The 17837-nt window shown below is 46.2% G+C and overlaps 1 protein-coding gene across 2 annotated transcripts in view; it reads right to left on the bottom strand.

The window, feature by feature from the left end:
* LOC144782448 (sodium- and chloride-dependent creatine transporter 1-like) overlaps positions 1–17837 on the bottom strand; it is a 338796-nt gene that overhangs the window by 172392 nt on the left and 148567 nt on the right. For both annotated transcript variants that reach the window (XM_078661813.1, XM_078661814.1), the window contains exon 2: positions 15565–15810. In XM_078661813.1, the coding sequence (XP_078517939.1) occupies positions 15565–15810 (246 nt within the window). The remainder of the gene's footprint in view (positions 1–15564; positions 15811–17837) is intronic.

Raw genomic sequence — 17837 nt, forward strand, 5'->3', positions numbered from 1 at the left:
TCCCCCATCTCATAAATTTGCGACCGAGATACTGCAGCTTGTTCAGCAAGTTTCTTTGCAAAAACCTCATACAATCTGGAATTATGAGTAGCCAATCTTGATTTAATATGCTCCGTATCGTGAGCTGTGCTAATAGCAGATGTTAATTTAGCTTCCCATTCTTGTACTGCCCTATAATAAGTGGCAAGTTTAGCTCGGGATGACCTTTGTTTGTTAATGGAATATGACAAAGTTTCTCCCCGGACTGCAGCCTTAAAAGAATCCCAGACCATTTGGGTGGTAGCTGTACCACGATTAACATCAAAGAATTCCTTAATCCATGTGGTCATATGCTCAATGTACAAAGAATCTGCCAAGAGTTTACGTTCAAATGTCCGGGAATTTCTATCACGGGTTATACCATAGCCATATTTGATCTCTATTAATATGGGATTATGGTCCGAGATTATTCTCGGAAATATCTCAGGTGTGGGGCAGAGTAGTATGTATAGCCAGGTAGCCCATCTCTTGAAATGAAGCCTACATCCACCAACCCAAACTCTGTGACTAATCCTCTTAATGCTTTGTAGGTCTTCCTCTTTAGACCAATATAAGGATTTTCTGATGTTAAATCAAAGTCTCTGTCCAAATGAATATTAAAATCCCCACAGAATACTAGCGGAGCTGGCCATCCTGCAAGTTCTATACTTAAGAAGTTGAGGAGGTCAGAGTCATCAACATTTGGGCCATAGACTGAGCAAATGGTTAAGGGTTTTCCATCAATGTATAGTTCTAATATGACCCATCTTCCATACTGATCAGTTTTGATACGATTGCAGGACCCTATCCCTTTTCTGATAAGTACTGCCACTCCCCTAGTACTAGTACCTTGGCTAGTACAGCCCACGAGGCACATACCCAGATCATTAAACCATTTCCTGTTATTCCAACTCAGATGCGTTTCTTGTAAACACAAGATATCAATTTTCATACTATAAATAATTTGATCGCACATACCCCTTTTCTGCTTGTTATTCAACCCACAAATATTCCAGGAACAAATCCTTAATTTATCCATTTACTTTTGTATTATTTTCTGTTTTAGTTCTCCCCCCCTCATATATATCACAATTTTGTTCAACGGACCCTGCTTTATCTAGAGTTAAGACAGAAAACATATCAACATCATCGTCATCTAATTTACAAAAACTGTAACAAATTACATTAATCCTGCACTTGCTTGCCCCTCCACCGCACCCCACCCTCCCCCAAACCCCCCTCCCACCCCCACCACCAACACCAACCCCATCCCAGGAAAGCAAAGGGACTGATCAGTCCCTAAAAGTGATGGTCTGAGAAGCATATTGTGTCTCGCTGTGCGCTCTCATCTGCATAACACCCATCTAATTAGAAAAAAAAGTAAGGAGGAAAAAAAAGGGTCTACCCAAATTGAGGCTGATAATTAAAGATCAGCTCAATAAGAACGTTATACTCCCTCTATTTTCAGTTTCTCAGTCGCACAAGAGATAATAAAAGGAAAATGGAAAAAATAAACGAGAGACAGCATATATTATGACATCTATTATATCAAGTCAACCCATTGTGGATAATAAGTCTTTTGCTGCGCTCTCCGAGGTAAGAAAATGGGTTCTTTCCTTAAATATAACTTTGAGCTTCGAGGGGTTCAGGAGGAAGGCTTGTGCGCCTTTTGCCTGGAATAAAGGAATAAGTTGGCGAAGCTGCCATCGCAGTTGAACAGTAAAATTGCAAAAATCTGGCCGAACAAAGAAATCCACACCCTTCCCCCTCCGTTTGCGATCGGGTCGTGCCAAGTCATATAATGCTTCGCGCGCCAGGAAGTTATTCAAAGATATCAGAATGGCTCTTGGTTGATTCTTAGAAGCACCCCCAGAATTTTTATTGCGCTGAAAAGGGAATCTATGAGCTCTCAGAAGCTCCCGGTCCCACTGCCACTGGGCTAACTCCGGAAAAGCCTCGGTAAATAGTTCTATGATAAACTGCCTGACATTAGATCCCTCATTTCCTTCGGGAATGCCCAAAACGCGCAGATTGTTGCGTCTAGACCTATTTTCTAGGTCAACTAACTTCCAGTTGAAGTCCTCCTTTGTGGTAGCCAGCGTAGTAAGCTGAGCTGCCTGTTGCGTCATAGCATCTTCAATAGCTGAGATTCTCCCCTCAGCCTCTTGCACTCTAGCCGATGTTTCATTGCAGGTTTTTACCACTCTTCTGAGATTATTTTGAAGTTTGCGCACTGCAGCCTGTGTACGCAAATTCTCAGCTCTGGTTTCTTCCCGGTGTTGCAGCATTACTTGATGCAGCATATCTAGACTAGTCCCAGATGTCTGCGGTGTCTGAGCCGAATAAGGTATTACTGGTGAGGTATTCTCAGCATGGGTAGTCAGGACGGGGGATCCCAGATTCTTCTCAGGTTCGTTCTCCAATTGTGAGACCCCGCTGCCAATGCCGGCACCCCCTCTTCTGAGTACTGTGTTATCAGTTATCCCCCACTCCATTCGAACAGAAAGAGGATTAGCATTATCTAGCCCATCTTCTTCTAAGGAGGATCTTTCTTGCATCTCACCTGTTATACTAGAATTACTAGCATCGTCCCCTGACTCCACACCCAAACTTTCTGACTCTAATGCTGTAGATAAGTCTGACATCGAATAGAAATTCCCGGCAGAATCCACTGACTGTGTATCACCTGTGATTTCGGCCTCCTCCTGTGAATTAATATGTAGATTATTGTCCGATTCAAGATCTAAATGAGAGTTGAACCCCTGAGTAAGAGGCAAACTGTCAGCAGTTATCGGTATAGAGTTAGTTCCGGAGTCACAGTTAGAGGGTTCAGTAATTACGTTGCTGCTTATATTCTCTAAAAAGTTTTGATTTGGCTGTGGCAGATGTTCAGCAGTATTTTTCTCCTCCCTGTTTGATGCTTTATTTCCTTTTTTGAACATCCCAGGTATCTTTTCAGACATCACGCCACTACAGATCCCAGAATGCATTGGGACAGCCTCAGGCAGAGACGGAGCCGGGGTTGTTACCGTGTTTCCCCCCTGGACGGGTCCTGGTCCTGGTATATCAATAGTCATATTTTGCACAATATCAGAGCTGCCTGGCTTACCAGTAACACTGGCTGCTGCAGTCACCGCCCGTGTTTTTGGTTTAGGACCCATCACCGGTCCTCGTCTCCGATGCCGTCTCCCCAGCGCTTCTTCCCATTTCAATGAGCTACCAGCAGCGCCCGGGCCCACCAAAAGATGTTGTGGCCAATATGGCGGTGCTTGCAAGATTCCTTCAGGACACGTCTGGCCAGTACTTTCACCAGGTTTCGCCAGGGATCTCCGGGTCCAATGCAGCCGTCGTCCGAACTCTGAGAAAGCCGCCTCCAGATACTGCCTAGCAAAATCAGCCACCGAGCGCCAGGCAGCTTGCAGGTATCGGCGATGTTTGCAGTGAAGGTCTGGGCGCATATCCCTTAATCTGTCATTGATCCGGTAAGCGCCGTGAATAGACCAGTGCAGATGAGGCGCTTGACAGCGAGGACAGGTCTGCCGCTCACTCGGATGCTGACGCATCCGCCATCTTGCTTCCAGAAAGTCCATTGCAATGGAGTCGGGATTGGCAGCTGTATATTGGCTTGGAGAGGGGATTGGCAGGGGTTCAATGCAATCAAGTGAGGATTGGCAGGAGATCAGTGCAATTGAGTGGGGATTGGCAGGAGTGACGTGCAATGGAGAGGTGATTGGCAGGAGTGCAGTACAATTGAGAGGGGATTGGCAGGAGTGAAGTGCAATGGAGAGGTGATTGGCAGGAATGCAGTACAATGGAGTGGGGATTGGCAGGAGTGACGTGCAATGGAGAGGGGATTGGCAGGAATGCAGTACAATGGAGTGGGGATTGGCAGGAACACAGTACAATGGAGAGGGGATTGGCAGGAGTGAAGTGCAATGGAGAGGTGATTGGCAGGAATGCAGTACAATGGAGAGGTGATTGGCAGGAACACAGTACAATGGAGAGGGGATTGGCAGGAGTGACGTGCAATTGAGAGATGATTGGCAGGAATGCAGTACAATGGAGTGGGGATTGGCAGGAGTGACGTGCAATGGAGAGGTGATTGGCAGGAATGCAGTACAATGGAGTGGGGATTGGCAGGAGTGAAGTGCAATGGAGAGGGGATTGGCAGAAATGCAGTACATTGGAGTGGGGATTGGCAAACGCAATGTGATGGGAGGAGATTGACAGTAGTGCAATGCGATCGAGAGGGTATTGGCAGGAGTGCAGTGAGGTGGAGAGGGGATTGGCAAACATGCAGTGTGATGGAGAGGGGATTGGCAAACATGCAGTGTGATGAAGAGGGGATTGGCAGAAGTCCATTGCAATGGAGTAGGGATTGGCAGCTGCGTATTTGCTTGGACAGGGGATTGGCAGGGGTGCAATGCGATTGAATGGGGATTGGCAGGAGTTCAGTGCAATCAAGTGAGGATTGGCAGGAGATCAGTGCGATTGAGTGGGGATTGGCAGGAGATCAGTGCAATTGAGTGGGGATTGGCAGGAGTGAAGTGCAATGGAGAGGGGATTGGCAGGAATGCAGTACAATGGAGAGGGGATTGGCAGGAGTGAAGTGCAATGGAGAGGTGATTGGCAGGAATGCAGTACAATGAGGAGGGGATTGGCAGGAGTGAAGTACAATGGAGAGGTGATTGGCAGGAATGCAGTACAATGGAGAGGGGATTGGCAGGATTGAAGTGCAATGGAAAGGTGATTGGCAGGAATGCAGTACAATGGAGTGAGGATTGGCAGGAGTGAAGTGCAATGGAGAGGGGATTGGCAAACGCAGTGTGATGGAGGAGATTGGCAGGAGTGCAGTACAATGGAGTAGGGATTGGCAGCTGTGTATTTGCTTGGAGAGGGGATTGGTAGGGGTGCAATGCGATGGAGTGGGGAATTGGCAGGAGTTCAGTGCAATTGAGTGGGGATTGGCAGGAGTGACGTGCAATGGAGAGGTGATTGGCAGGAGTGCAGTACAATTGAGAGGGGATTGGCAGGAGTGAAGTGCTATGGAGAGATAATTGGCAGGAATGCAGTACAATGGAGAGGGGATTGGCAGGAGTGACGTGCAATTGAGAGATGATTGGCAAGAATGCAGTACAATGGAGTGGGGATTGGCAGGAGTGACGTGCAATGGAGAGGGGATTGTCAGGAATGCAGTACAATGGAGTGGGGATTGGCAGGAGTGAAGTGCAATGGAGAGGGGATTGGCAGGAACACAGTACAATGGAGAGGGGATTGGCAGGAGTGAAGTGCAATGGAGAGGGGATTGGCAGGAATGCAGTACAATGGAGAGGGGATTGGCAGGAGTGAAGTGCAATGGAGAGGGGATTTGCAGGAATGCAGTACCATGGAGAGGTGATTGGCAGGAACACAGTACAATGGAGAGGGGATTGGCAGGAGTGAAGTGCAATGGAGAGGGGATTGGCAGGAACACAGTACAATGGAGAGGGAATTGGCAGGAGTGAAGTGCAATGGAGAGGTGATTGGCAGGAATGCATACAATGGAGTGGGGATTGGCAGGAATGCAGTACAATGGAGAGGGGATTGGCAGGAGTGACGTGCAATGGAGAGGTGATTGGCAGGAATGCATACAATGGAGTGGGGATTGGCAGGAATGCAGTACAATGGAGAGGGGATTGGCAGGAGTGAAGTGCAATGGAGAGGGGATTGGCAGGAATGCAGTACAATGGAGAGGGGATTGGCAGGAGTGAAGTGCAATGGAGAGGGGATTGGCAGGAGTGAAGTGCAATGGAGAGGGGATTGGCAGGAATGCAGTACAATGGAGAGGGGATTGGCAGGAGTGAAGTGCAATGGAGAGGGGATTGGCAGGAACACAGTACAATGGAGAGGGGATTGGCAGGAGTGAAGTGCAATGGAGAGGGGATTGGCAGGAATGCAGTACAATGGAGAGGGGATTGGCAGGAATGCAGTACAATGGAGAGGGGATTGGCAGGAGTGAAGTGCAATGGAGAGGGGATTTGCAGGAATGTAGTACCATGGAGAGGTGATTGGCAGGAACACAGTACAATGGAGAGGGGATTGGCAGGAGTGAAGTGCAATGGAGAGGGGATTGGCAGGAACACAGTACAATGGAGAGGGAATTGGCAGGAGTGAAGTGCAATGGAGAGGTGATTGGCAGGAATGCATACAATGGAGTGGGGATTGGCAGGAATGCAGTACAATGGAGAGGGGATTGGCAGGAGTGACGTGCAATGGAGAGGTGATTGGCAGGAATGCATACAATGGAGTGGGGATTGGCAGGAATGCAGTACAATGGAGAGGGGATTGGCAGGAGTGAAGTGCAATGGAGAGGGGATTGGCAGGAATGCAGTACAATGGAGAGGGGATGGGCAGGAGTGAAGTGCAATGGAGAGGGGATTGGCAGGAGTGAAGTGCAATGGAGAGGGGATTGGGAGGAATGCAGTACAATGGAGAGGGGATTGGCAGGAGTGAAGTGCAATGGAGAGGGGATTGGCAGGAACACAGTACAATGGAGAGGGGATTGGCAGGAGTGAAGTGCAATGGAGAGGGGATTGGCAGGAATGCAGTACAATGGAGAGGGGATTGGCAGCAATGCAGTACAACGGAGAGGGGATTGGCAGGAGTGAAGTGCAATGGAGAGGGGATTTGCAGGAATGCAGTACCATGGAGAGGTGATTGGCAGGAACACAGTACAATGGAGAGGGGATTGGCAGGAGTGAAGTGCAATGGAGAGGTGATTGGCAGGAATGCATACAATGGAGTGGGGATTGGCAGGAGTGAAGTGCAATGGAGAGGTGATTGGCAGGAATGCATACAATGGAGTGGGGATTGGCAGGAGTGAAGTGCAATGGAGAGGGGATTGGCAGGAGTGAAGTGCAATGGAGAGGTGATTGGCAGGAATGCAGTACAATGGAGAGGTGATTGGCAGGAACACAGTACAATGGAGAGGGGATTGGCAGGAGTGACGTGCAATTGAGAGATGATTGGCAGGAATGCATACAATGGAGTGGGGATTGGCAGGAGTGAAGTGCAATGGAGAGGTGATTGGCAGGAATGCATACAATGGAGTGGGGATTGGCAGGAGTGAAGTGCAATGGAGAGGGGATTGGCAGGAATGCATACAATGGAGTGGGGATTGGCAGGAGTGAAGTGCAATGGAGAGGTGATTGGCAGGAATGCAGTACAATGGAGAGGGGATTGGCAGGAGTGAAGTACAATGGAGAGAGGATTGGCAGGAGTGAAGTACAATGGAGAGAGGATTGGCAGGAGTGAAGTGCAATGGAGAGGTGATTGGCAGGAATGCAGTACAATGGAGAGAGGATTGGCAGGAGTGAAGTACAATGGAGAGGGGATTGGCAGGAGTGAAGTGCAATGGAGTGGGGATTGGCAAACGCAGTGTGATGGGAGGAGATTGACAGGAGTGCAGTGCGGTGGAGAGGGGATTGGCAGGAGTGCAGTGTGGTGGAGAGGGGATTGGCAGGAGTACACTTTCTTGGAGAGGGGATTGGCAGGAGTGCAGTGCGATGGAGAGGGGATTGGCAAACATGCAGTGTGATGGAGAGGGGATTAGCAGGAGTCCATTATGATGGAGAAGGGATTGGCAGGAGTGCAGTGGGATGGAGTGAATTGGCAAATGTGCAGGAGTATAATGAGGGAAATGGAAATAACACAGTGGGGTTTGGGGGACTACATGAGAACACTCACAGGACTGCAGGGAGATGCTTATGGTATTGGTGGGATTGTAGCATGATGGATAGCAGATTAGCAAGCATGCAAGGGGCAATGAAGGGGTTGGTAGGAGTGCAAGGTGGCAAAGAGTGGAGTGGCATTGGCTGGCGGGCTTGCAAGGAATACATTGGATTTACAGCAGTTCTGGGACTGATAAGGGGATTGGTAAGAGTGCAGGAAGACGTGCAAGAGAAAGCAGGAGTGCCATTTTGGAGAAACAGTTCAAAGGGGTACGTGGATGGTGAGGGCAAAAAAGGGTATGGAAGGAGTCCAGCGGGATGGAGCGAGGAAAGGCCAGAGTGTGGGGTGATGAACGGTGTATTTGCAGTGCAGGGGGATAAGAACAGAGCAGCGGAGAGGGGATTCAGAGGCAGGTAGAGGGTTGAAGAGTGGTTTGGCCAGAGTGTAAGGGACAGGAAGGAGATTGGCAGATTTGTAGGGTGATGCAAAGAGGATTTACTGGTATGTTGCCACATAGATGAACATATTACTAATTTGTGGGCTTTAGAGAAGAGACAGGTGCTTTTAGGGACATGGTGTCATTTCTTCCTGGGTGTGTAGCCCAAGGGTGTTCATCCTTTCCAGAGCCTTACTGTGCCACACAATTGTTGCTCATCTTTTTTTGCTCTTCCCTAGAAGTCTGGGTTGAGAAGCTGTGGTTTGCAGGCAGGCAAGGGGCAGCAGTGAAGAGGCAGGTAACCAGGAAGACGCAAGTGGTTTGGCGGGGCCTGATGAAAATTGCCACCACTTCTGTGAAGCAAGAAGGGTGTGGATTTCAGGGGCTTATGGTGTGTCTATGAGCAAAGAAGGAACTTGGGGATCCGGTCATAGCCAGTGGGATTAGGGTCAGTTATAAGGTCAATACAAGTCACCTTGAACTTTTTCCCCCAAACCTCCTGGCTATGTTTATACCAGTTTCTTGGATCACACAACCATGTGAGGGAACAGAGTGGTCAGCAATGTGTAAACAAACAAAATGTCCATGCATGAGTAGAGTGCAAACATGGACACTGGATGGTGGAAGAAACTCCTCCTGGTTGAATTGTGTGAGGTTACAAATTAGGAGTATGTTCTTGCAATGCTATAGTCACTAAGCAAGATAAATTCCACTGTGTTGTAGCTCTCCTGTAATCCAAAGTCCCCCTGTCACCATCAGTGGAAACCCCGGGGACTCTAGTCCCAACTCAAGGCCAATGGCAAGGTACGCGGTGGTTGGAATGGCTGAAAAGTTTATCTTTTTTGCAGAGCTTTGAACAGGTTCAGGAGTCCACCTAATTTGTGCTCGACAGAGTGTTTCTTTTTCAGCTACACAGTCAAACTTTAAGTCTTTTTCCTAGTCCTGTGAGTCTCAAAGTTAACAAGTTAAAGAACATATGCATTCTCCTTGGGTCTCAAATTCAGTTGGAAATGGATTATGGTTGTCTCCTTGGCAAATTTTCAAAAGGTACTATGTTGACTTTCAAGTTTGGAAGTATAACTTTGACTTTAACACTCTCGGATGTCTCCTGTTTCTAACCAAGAGAGTGTGATCCCTGCTCCATATTATGAATGATCGGTTGGTTTCTGGCTTGGACTTTGGCGCGTCCCAGATCGATCACAGTTGCGTAGGGCTACCTTAGAATCGGGAGATGGGCTGCTGGAATGTAGATCTTACCTCCACAAGGAGCAGTTTCTAGAACCTAAAATTGAATGAATGCATGTTCAATGTGTGGAAATAAGGAATAATGTAATCCACACTCAAAGTATTTGGTAAAAAGATATTGGATTCATCCTAGATGAAATTTAAAGTATTCTGGAGCTTCAACATCTATTTAAACAGTTCTAAGAAAACTCTCCATCCAAGTTTATGGGATCAACTAAGGTAAGAAACCCGTCTCCTTGCCCCCAGTGTTGACAATCGTCAACTATCCATCTTTACCAACTCCATGGAGCGCTCCGCCATCCACAGCTACTTTTGCAGCACTTACATTCAAAAGTAACTAATGTTTTTGCAAAACCAATACAGCTCCGCCCATATTGTGATGCTCGTAGGAATACTTTTGGAGAATTGGGGTCCATAGGACGAGCTGTGGCAGGACACGGTTTCCATAATATAAGATAAAGGCACTTTCTGCCTTATTTAGATGTTGCTGGAAAGGGTTGTGATGGAGTACCCTTTCCGACAACCTGATTTACAGAACGGCAGACCTGCAGTACGTTTTATTTTTTTAAATAAAAAAAGAAATTGAAACTGTGCCGTGCGGTTCCGCCACGTTGATGGACCAGAAAGGTACACTTTCATTGCATTTACAGGAACCACCGTGTAAGGTACACTTTCATTGCATTTACAGGAACCACCGTGACGGCGGTTCCTGTAAATGCAAGAGATGTCGGCTGGGCCAGCGGACATCACTAAATGTGGCGGGCAAGAGCCCAACATGGCGGAAGTAAAGTACTCCTCCAAGGAAATTGCACTAACACTGTCTGCCAACATCTAAATCAGGCCCTTTGTTGTTAACTATATTGTATTATAGAAGTCTTGATTTAACGCGGATTGGAGCTTTAAAGTAGCAGGAAGAAGGCGTAGTAGTAACAAATGTTACTTATAGCTCTTGTAAGTGGCAAAAACGGTGGTATATAGCAGGTATACAGAACAAGTTAGCAATATTACAGCATAATGTGTAGTGGTGTATATATATATATTATATATAAAAACAAATGTATGTCTGTGTCTGTTTGTCCTTTATGCATTACTACACCATTCATCCGATCGCCATGACACTTTGGGAAGTTGTTGAGTACGCTCCCGCAAAGGTTTCTGGCATAAAATTTTTTTAAAGATCGGCCCCCCAGGGCCCTCAATCTTTCGATTACTGAATTTGCAACCATGACTTTGCAACGGTACAAGACTTTCGGTGAAAAAGATGATGAACAGTGTCATCGAAGCTACAATTTTGAATGGGAAATTCAAGGGGGAAGATGTACTGTTGCCACGTATTCCAATGATCCCACCACATATGCCATTTGAATTCAAACGTTTACAGTTTCCGGTGCGACTCGCTTTTGCAATGACCATCAACAAAGCACAAGGACAATAGCTGCAAGTGTGTGGACTAGGTTTGGAGAATACGTGCTTCTCACATGGACAGCTGTAAGTGGCCAGCTCACACGTCGGAAAACCTTCTGATTTATTCGTGTACGCACCAGACGGAAAAACAAAAAATATCGTGTATTCACACGCGCTCGAATAAATAAATAGAAATAAAACGACACTTTGAAATGTTTTCTATATTAAAATGAATAAGTTTCAATAAAAATGACACAATGTAAATTGAATGTTATCATAAAAAGTTTATTTGAATTTCCTTTCTTCTGAGATTGCAGCTACCCGTAAGCTAGTATATATATATATATATATATATATATATATATATATATATATATATATATATATATATATATATATATATATATATATACATACATACATACACACACACACATACACACTTCTATTTTTTTTTTTTTTTATTAAGCTAAATTAGCCCGAGGGCTATAGAGAGCTTTACAACCTAACCTAACGTTCGGTTGCTTTTTTTTATTTTTAGGCATTAATGTGATAATTCAGACATGTTCCGGACAGCGAAAGACATGCTTCCTAAACTCTTCACAAGCATGCCAATTGCTGATCCCTAGAAGGATATTAAGAGTCAAGGCAAAAACTTTTTAGAACTAGGAATTATTGCATGGGTACATTCCAATGGTTATTTATTTCACATACATGACAGTCCTTCCTTCAACTTTCAAGTATTTAAGAGCTCTACAAACTGGAGTAGGAAATGAACCCGAATGTGCAACCCCCCCATGCCTCCCCCCCATGCCTACCTCTTGGATGCCAGGACTCGTAAGTTACACAGAAGAACCCACTTCAGGGTACCCCCGGGGTCCTGTTGTGCATGTTAATGTTGTAATATGGTTTCAGTACCACCAGGTGGAGCAGTACATCTGGCTTCGGGACAAGCAGACAATAGATTTTGTTTAAGACGTAAATCTCCCCATGACCTCCTTCCAGGAGCGCTCATTTTGGGATTTTCATGCTCCTCTCTGTAGACTGTGTGAGTAATCTTTCATCTTTCAGCGCCATGAAACCACCCGGTGTACGTGCGCTTTATACATCATTTTTAACATTAACATTAACATTTCATGACTATAGGATGAATCCACTAAAAAGGAAATACTAAAAGCAAAGGCCTTCATCACAGGCTGTTGAACTCCCACCCAGTCCAATTAAGGAAACTAGAAATCATCTAACTTTTCAGACGGCTGTAAAAACTTTTGTCAAAGTGACACCCAAACGCCGCCAAGAAAATGCCAGCCAACCCTGAAACTAGTCCGGTGCAATGAAAAACAGGACAATCCATCATTCAGACACTAAACTCAACAACTGCCAGGCAAAACAAAGCTGCAGGAGAACAATTTATATCTCACATGCCCTTTAAGCGCGAGGAGCTACGTCATGTTCACCGAAAAAAAAAACGAACACTGCAGTCCGCGTGCAATCGCTGTGACAATTACTGTGCCACCATGTCTCACTAGATGCAGTTGTGTGCAACACAAGTACCATTTAATATCACACAAATAAACACGTTTTAATGTCTGTAACTTCAAAGATCAGATCATGCGTGTGCAGCATGACATAGGCCTGTTTCACAGATTGCAGTCTTGTTAAACCAGGAGGGGCGCCCAACGCGCTGCCCTCATAGTGGTGAAAGGCCACTGCCTTTACCAGGAGTTAAGCAGCACGAGCGAGGTGGTGGTCGCATTCTGTGTTGTGATCAGTAGAAGTGAACAGACCTTTTTACTGGTGTCACTGGAATGAGATGGTAAACCAAGACACCCTAGTAGATGGTCTAAGGTACCCATCAGTCACCACTCGGAACCGCCCTTCATCATTTGGGATTCCTTTATTAGGCCATATATGCGGATGTGCTATTCTCATGAACAAAGGTAACCAGGATGGTGAAGTGGTTCCTTTGACTGGAATAGAGGATAGTATGGTCCTATACTTCCTTAGAAAGGTAAGTGGCAAGTCATATAGTGACTAACAGTGTGCAGTGCAAGAAAAGGAAACTAAATACAAAAGAATAAAAAAATGTGTAATTAAAATTGGATTGGGGAGTAATGAACAATTTTATTCGAGTGATACTCGCCATACTAATGTCTAAAAATTTGACAAGACGGGTTGAAAAAATAGCTTTCTAGATGTGGCACCAGGTCGACATGTTTCAGCAATATGGGACGCAATTATCCTTGCTTTCTTCAGGACCTAACAACAAATATTGCTATTGCAAAGACTAAAATAGGTGAAAAGTGAAAAAACATATGTAAAGACAGGTACAGAGATCACCTGAAGGTTTCTAGGTGTCACTTCATGTCTTGTTCTTACAAGTCGTGTGTTTTTCACAGGTTTGTAAGAAGTGAAGACCTCACCCCACCTGGCAGCAGCTCAGGAGTAGAGTGAAGCACCGCTCTGTCCGTCGGTACTCCAACGCCGGCCTCTGAACCGACTGGGGAGTTGGTAGATTGTTATGCTTTCCGGTGACTTGCACGGTTGACTCACTGTACCTGTAGACCCTCTGGAACCCTTTTTTTGTTGTATGCAGTTCGGGAATGTTCCCAGAGTTGAGCTCTCTAAATATTCCCGTGGGTCCCCAATCTGATCGGTTTGTTGTTGTTGTCACTGGAATGAGGCCTACACGCTCCCTCATGTAAAAGTCAGCTGTGTTCTTAACTCACCCCTGGCCAACATCAAGTTAGTATGTAGTGCTGTGCAGTGGGTGTGGGTGTTGGATGCACGTGCAGGCTGCATGTGTGCCTGTGAATGGTACAAGATAAAGATTCTGGGTTCCATTTTAGGAAACCATGGGCTGCAAAGAGAAGCATGAAGAAGTAGAGGAATACCCCCCCCCGACAGATTTGTGGATTGCTGGGTGGGACGCACCGGAGTAGGGGGCAGCCGGGCTCTTCAGTACATTTCAAAGGGTGCAATTTGAATCAGAGAGATCACTGAAAAAGGGTTTGGACACATTTTGGGAGTGAAATGGGGCGGATAAGAGAATTATAAAGAGTAGGGCTACGGCTCTGGGGTAACCTTTGGTGACGCATCACTGTGGCTGACATTTGGGTGTGACCTCTAGTCACCCCCAGGGCCTGGGTTGTGGGGCTAACAGGTTTGGAGTTGCTCCTGTTGTGACAGACAGCTTAATGGAGGAAGGGCAGAGGAGGGGGCACTTCAAAAGAAAGCAGACCCCCAATACAAACATCAAAGTCTCAGACCCTAGATGACATTTAGTGCTTGGAAACAGACTATTAAGAAGGGAATCTCGATGCCCCCACAAATGTCAACGGTCAGGCAGCCAGTTGAGCTGTGCGAGGAGGAAAAGCTCTGCAAGACGTCTGCCTGTGACCAGGGCTGGAGGCTAGGGCTGCCAGCCTCCCAGCTGGGTGGGGGGGACATCACCCACGGTATCTAAGACCCCGAGCCCCTGGAGCCTGGAGCCCCAATACCTGCCAAAACCAGTGAGCCTTGTGAGGAAGAGGACAAGTGGGGGATACTAACAAGTGGATCGCTGTAGCGAGGTGTGAGGAGACTGCTGCTGCACTGATTGGGTCGTTACCTGTATTCGGGTTCAAGTGGGTGACCCCGTATGCAAGAGTAGTCCGCTGCAAAGTAGCCACGGTCAGCATCACCATCGTGCCAATCAGGCCATCACCAGTGTGTGGTCTGCGACTTGACGGCCCCATATGTCAGATGGGCTACTGTGAAGTTTGCTGTACCAATCAGGCCGTTGCCCGTGTGCAGTGTTCAGGTCGGTGATCTGGGGTGCCGCCAGACGTAAGCTGCACCAATCAGGCCATTGCTGCGTGTGGCGTGTAAGTCAGAAACCCTGTATGCCATAGAGGGCTGTGATGAAGAGGAGCCGACTGCTGTCCCGATGAGGCCCTAGCCGGAGTGAGGAGCAGTTGTGGTAACTCTGTACTGCAGAGTGGGGCCACCGGACAAGAAAAGTATTGTAGCCTGGTAGGGGAATAGAAGGTGTTGTGTGATCCTTGCGGGCCCAAGCACCAAATGAGAACCGTAACCAGCAGCCAACGAGGAACTCGCTGCGCCACTGTACCTGCTAGAGACGCTCTTTGAGACTCCAGTCAGGCAAACCGTGCTGGTGCGGGTAAGACTGATCAAAGAGCCAGAAGGCCTCGGGGACCTGGTTTGCCAGATACGAGCTTCAGCTCTTGAACACTTTGACTTTTCTAACAGCGTTGGAGTGGGACTCCCGAGACTCAGACTGCCGGTGGGGCCTAGCCTGAATGTCACCTATTGAGTCCTAACCTTAGAGGGCTGTGTGTATTGTTTGTGTATGCCGATTTCACTTGTGTTTGTAATATTTTATATATATTACCCAATGGCAGTCCCCAATGGGTAGTTGTAATTAGGTCAGCGGTATCATAGGAAATGCTTCTTTTTGTGATGCTAATAACTTGGACAAATTTCCATAAAACTTTCCAAAAAAGTGCTACTTTGACTAGTTTGTGCATGGAAAGTTTCGGGTGGTCTGTGAAGCGGAGACTGAGAAAAAAGGGGGGTCCCAAAACACAAAATCCCCATGCATTTTCCATGGACTTCTTCAGGCAGTGCTACAGCAAAAAGTGCTGAACGGAATTACATATATATGTATACACACATATACACATAAAAACAAATATACATACACATAACAACTATGTACGACAGTCTACGATGGCCAAAATCCTCCTTACCTCCTCCATTCTTGTAGCAGAGGTACGGAAACCTCCACACATTTCCAAGGCCCACCGCAAATCCAACACAAGACATAATGAAATCCATCTGTCGCGTCCATGTTTCCCGCTCTGGGATCGGGATCTTCACAGACCCCAAAGGAACCACGAGAGGGGTCGTCACCGCCTTCTCGTCGGGAACACCGTCTTTGCCGCCCACCAAATCCGTTCCTTCCGTCTCCGGGGCATCAGAGCACCCGCCACCCTCTGGAAAAAAAAATTACAAAATAAATTTACATCTTGAGAGCCTTCAGATTCCTCAGGTGAACAGTTCAACCTGCCTAAAATATCACTTGGTGCAGAACAAATGGTACAGAACTGGCCTGTAACCAGCTGGCCATCTAACAGAAGAATAAATGGGCATAAGAGTAATTTAGTTGGCCCAATGATGCAGAGTATGAGGGACCAGATGCAAAATTGATTAACAGTGTATTGACCGGTCAGCAAAAGCCAACCTTAAAACATTAACCAAGTATCAAACACCTTTTCCACACTCTCTCTTCAACCATCATTAGAAGGTTTTTTTTTTAAATATATCCTTAACCTTCAAAATGTGCAAGGTTTCCTCTTGTATTGCAGGAGAAATAAAATCTTCAAAAATCCTAGAAGGTGGCTGTAAGGCCAATTAAAATGAACTCTTTTGCAGGTACAGTATTGAAGTAAGTTGCAAAGTCACATTTGCAACAAAAAAATGAAATAAATAGCAGAATAGCATTTTGCACCTTTGACGATGAATACACCAATATTAGAAAGTATTCTGTCTGACAACATCTCTTCAGGAGGAGTCTTATCTTACTCACCTTTTTAATGGACCTTCCAAGACCTCCACTCCCCAAGCCTAATGTTGGAAATACCACCGCCCCCAAAAAAAAACTTGCACAAGAGAGTGAACTGCCCCTGCACACTACTAGACTTGGTGATCTGCTGCTTCCCATCTAGGTATATACTCTAAAAACTCCAATGTAAAGCTTGATCCTCTCTCCAGATCCTTAAACCCTAAAGTGACTCACTTACTGCACCTGTGCCACCCCCTGGTCGTACACTTTCTCGCAGTGCACGGCGACGCTCCTGTACACCATGATTAAGGCTCTCAGTTTTTACTGATTTTTACAGATAAATACAGACAAAAAACAATGTATTTCCTGTCTGTATTTATATTTAAATGTGAAAAAAAGACAGAAAAGTAGGCCTCTGAGGGACTCCATGCTGTTTTGCATGAATAGGCCAACCGCTGAGCAGATAGCATGAGGAGTTAAACAGGGTGAGATTTCCTTAAACACAGGCGTATGTTGACATATATTTGTAGTATAATGTTAATATTTATCTGTGGGTGTAGGGTTCGAATTATATTAATCTGCTTAATTTCCTAATACATGCAGGCATGAAAGTGTGAGTCTATTTTTTTCCAGTTAAATAAATGTGGAAATATATCATTTTACAACTTCATTTGTTTTCAAAAAACAAAATAAAATATGGAAAAATACCAAAAGAATGGCCAGTAAATAAATATGGATAAATACAGACGGATATCTTAAAACAATAATTGCTCTAATACCAGGAGCCCTGTTTCAGGATTACTCCCCCCTTGTCAAAGGCGGTAGGCCCATTTTTGTGAAAATGAACAGTTGTCTTTTCCCCTCAATCTGAAATTGATATATTAAGCGCTCTGAAGCCATATGGAGTTATGTAGAGCTGCATCTAAAACTGTGTAAATAAGCAGTTAATCCACACAGTGCCCAATAAAACAGGTGTGTAAGCCACAGGGCACAGGTTTGAATCCATGACAGAGTAAAGATAACCATTCATCCTTCCCAGACTGGATCTTAATAGTATTATTAAAGGGCCAGCCTGGGGCTTAACCCCTCCCATGCTCATGACGAGCTCAGCTCATCATGAGCCAGAGTTCTCGTGTGCTCATGACGAGCTGACTTCGTCATGGCGTTAGAACGCTTGCACGCGGGGATAATTCCCCTGCTGAGCGTTCCATGGAAACGGGTGTGGTCGTGACGTGCTCAGCTCATCATGAGCACCCGAGAACCGTGGCTCATGGCGAGCTGAGCTCGTCATGAGCACCGGGGCGCCGTGCGCGCCCCACTCCCCCAGCACAGCGGCGGAATCGGCCCCGCAGCGAAGGGGTTAAGTAGTTTATGGTATATTACTCTTAAATAGTGACTGGTTTAACATAAGATCCGTCCCAGAACCAATGGGATTGGCCAGTTTTGGACTTTAGTTCA

The sequence above is a fragment of the Lissotriton helveticus genome, chromosome 9 (genome assembly GCF_964261635.1).
Source record: "Lissotriton helveticus chromosome 9, aLisHel1.1, whole genome shotgun sequence".
Lineage (NCBI taxonomy): Eukaryota > Metazoa > Chordata > Amphibia > Caudata > Salamandridae > Lissotriton > Lissotriton helveticus.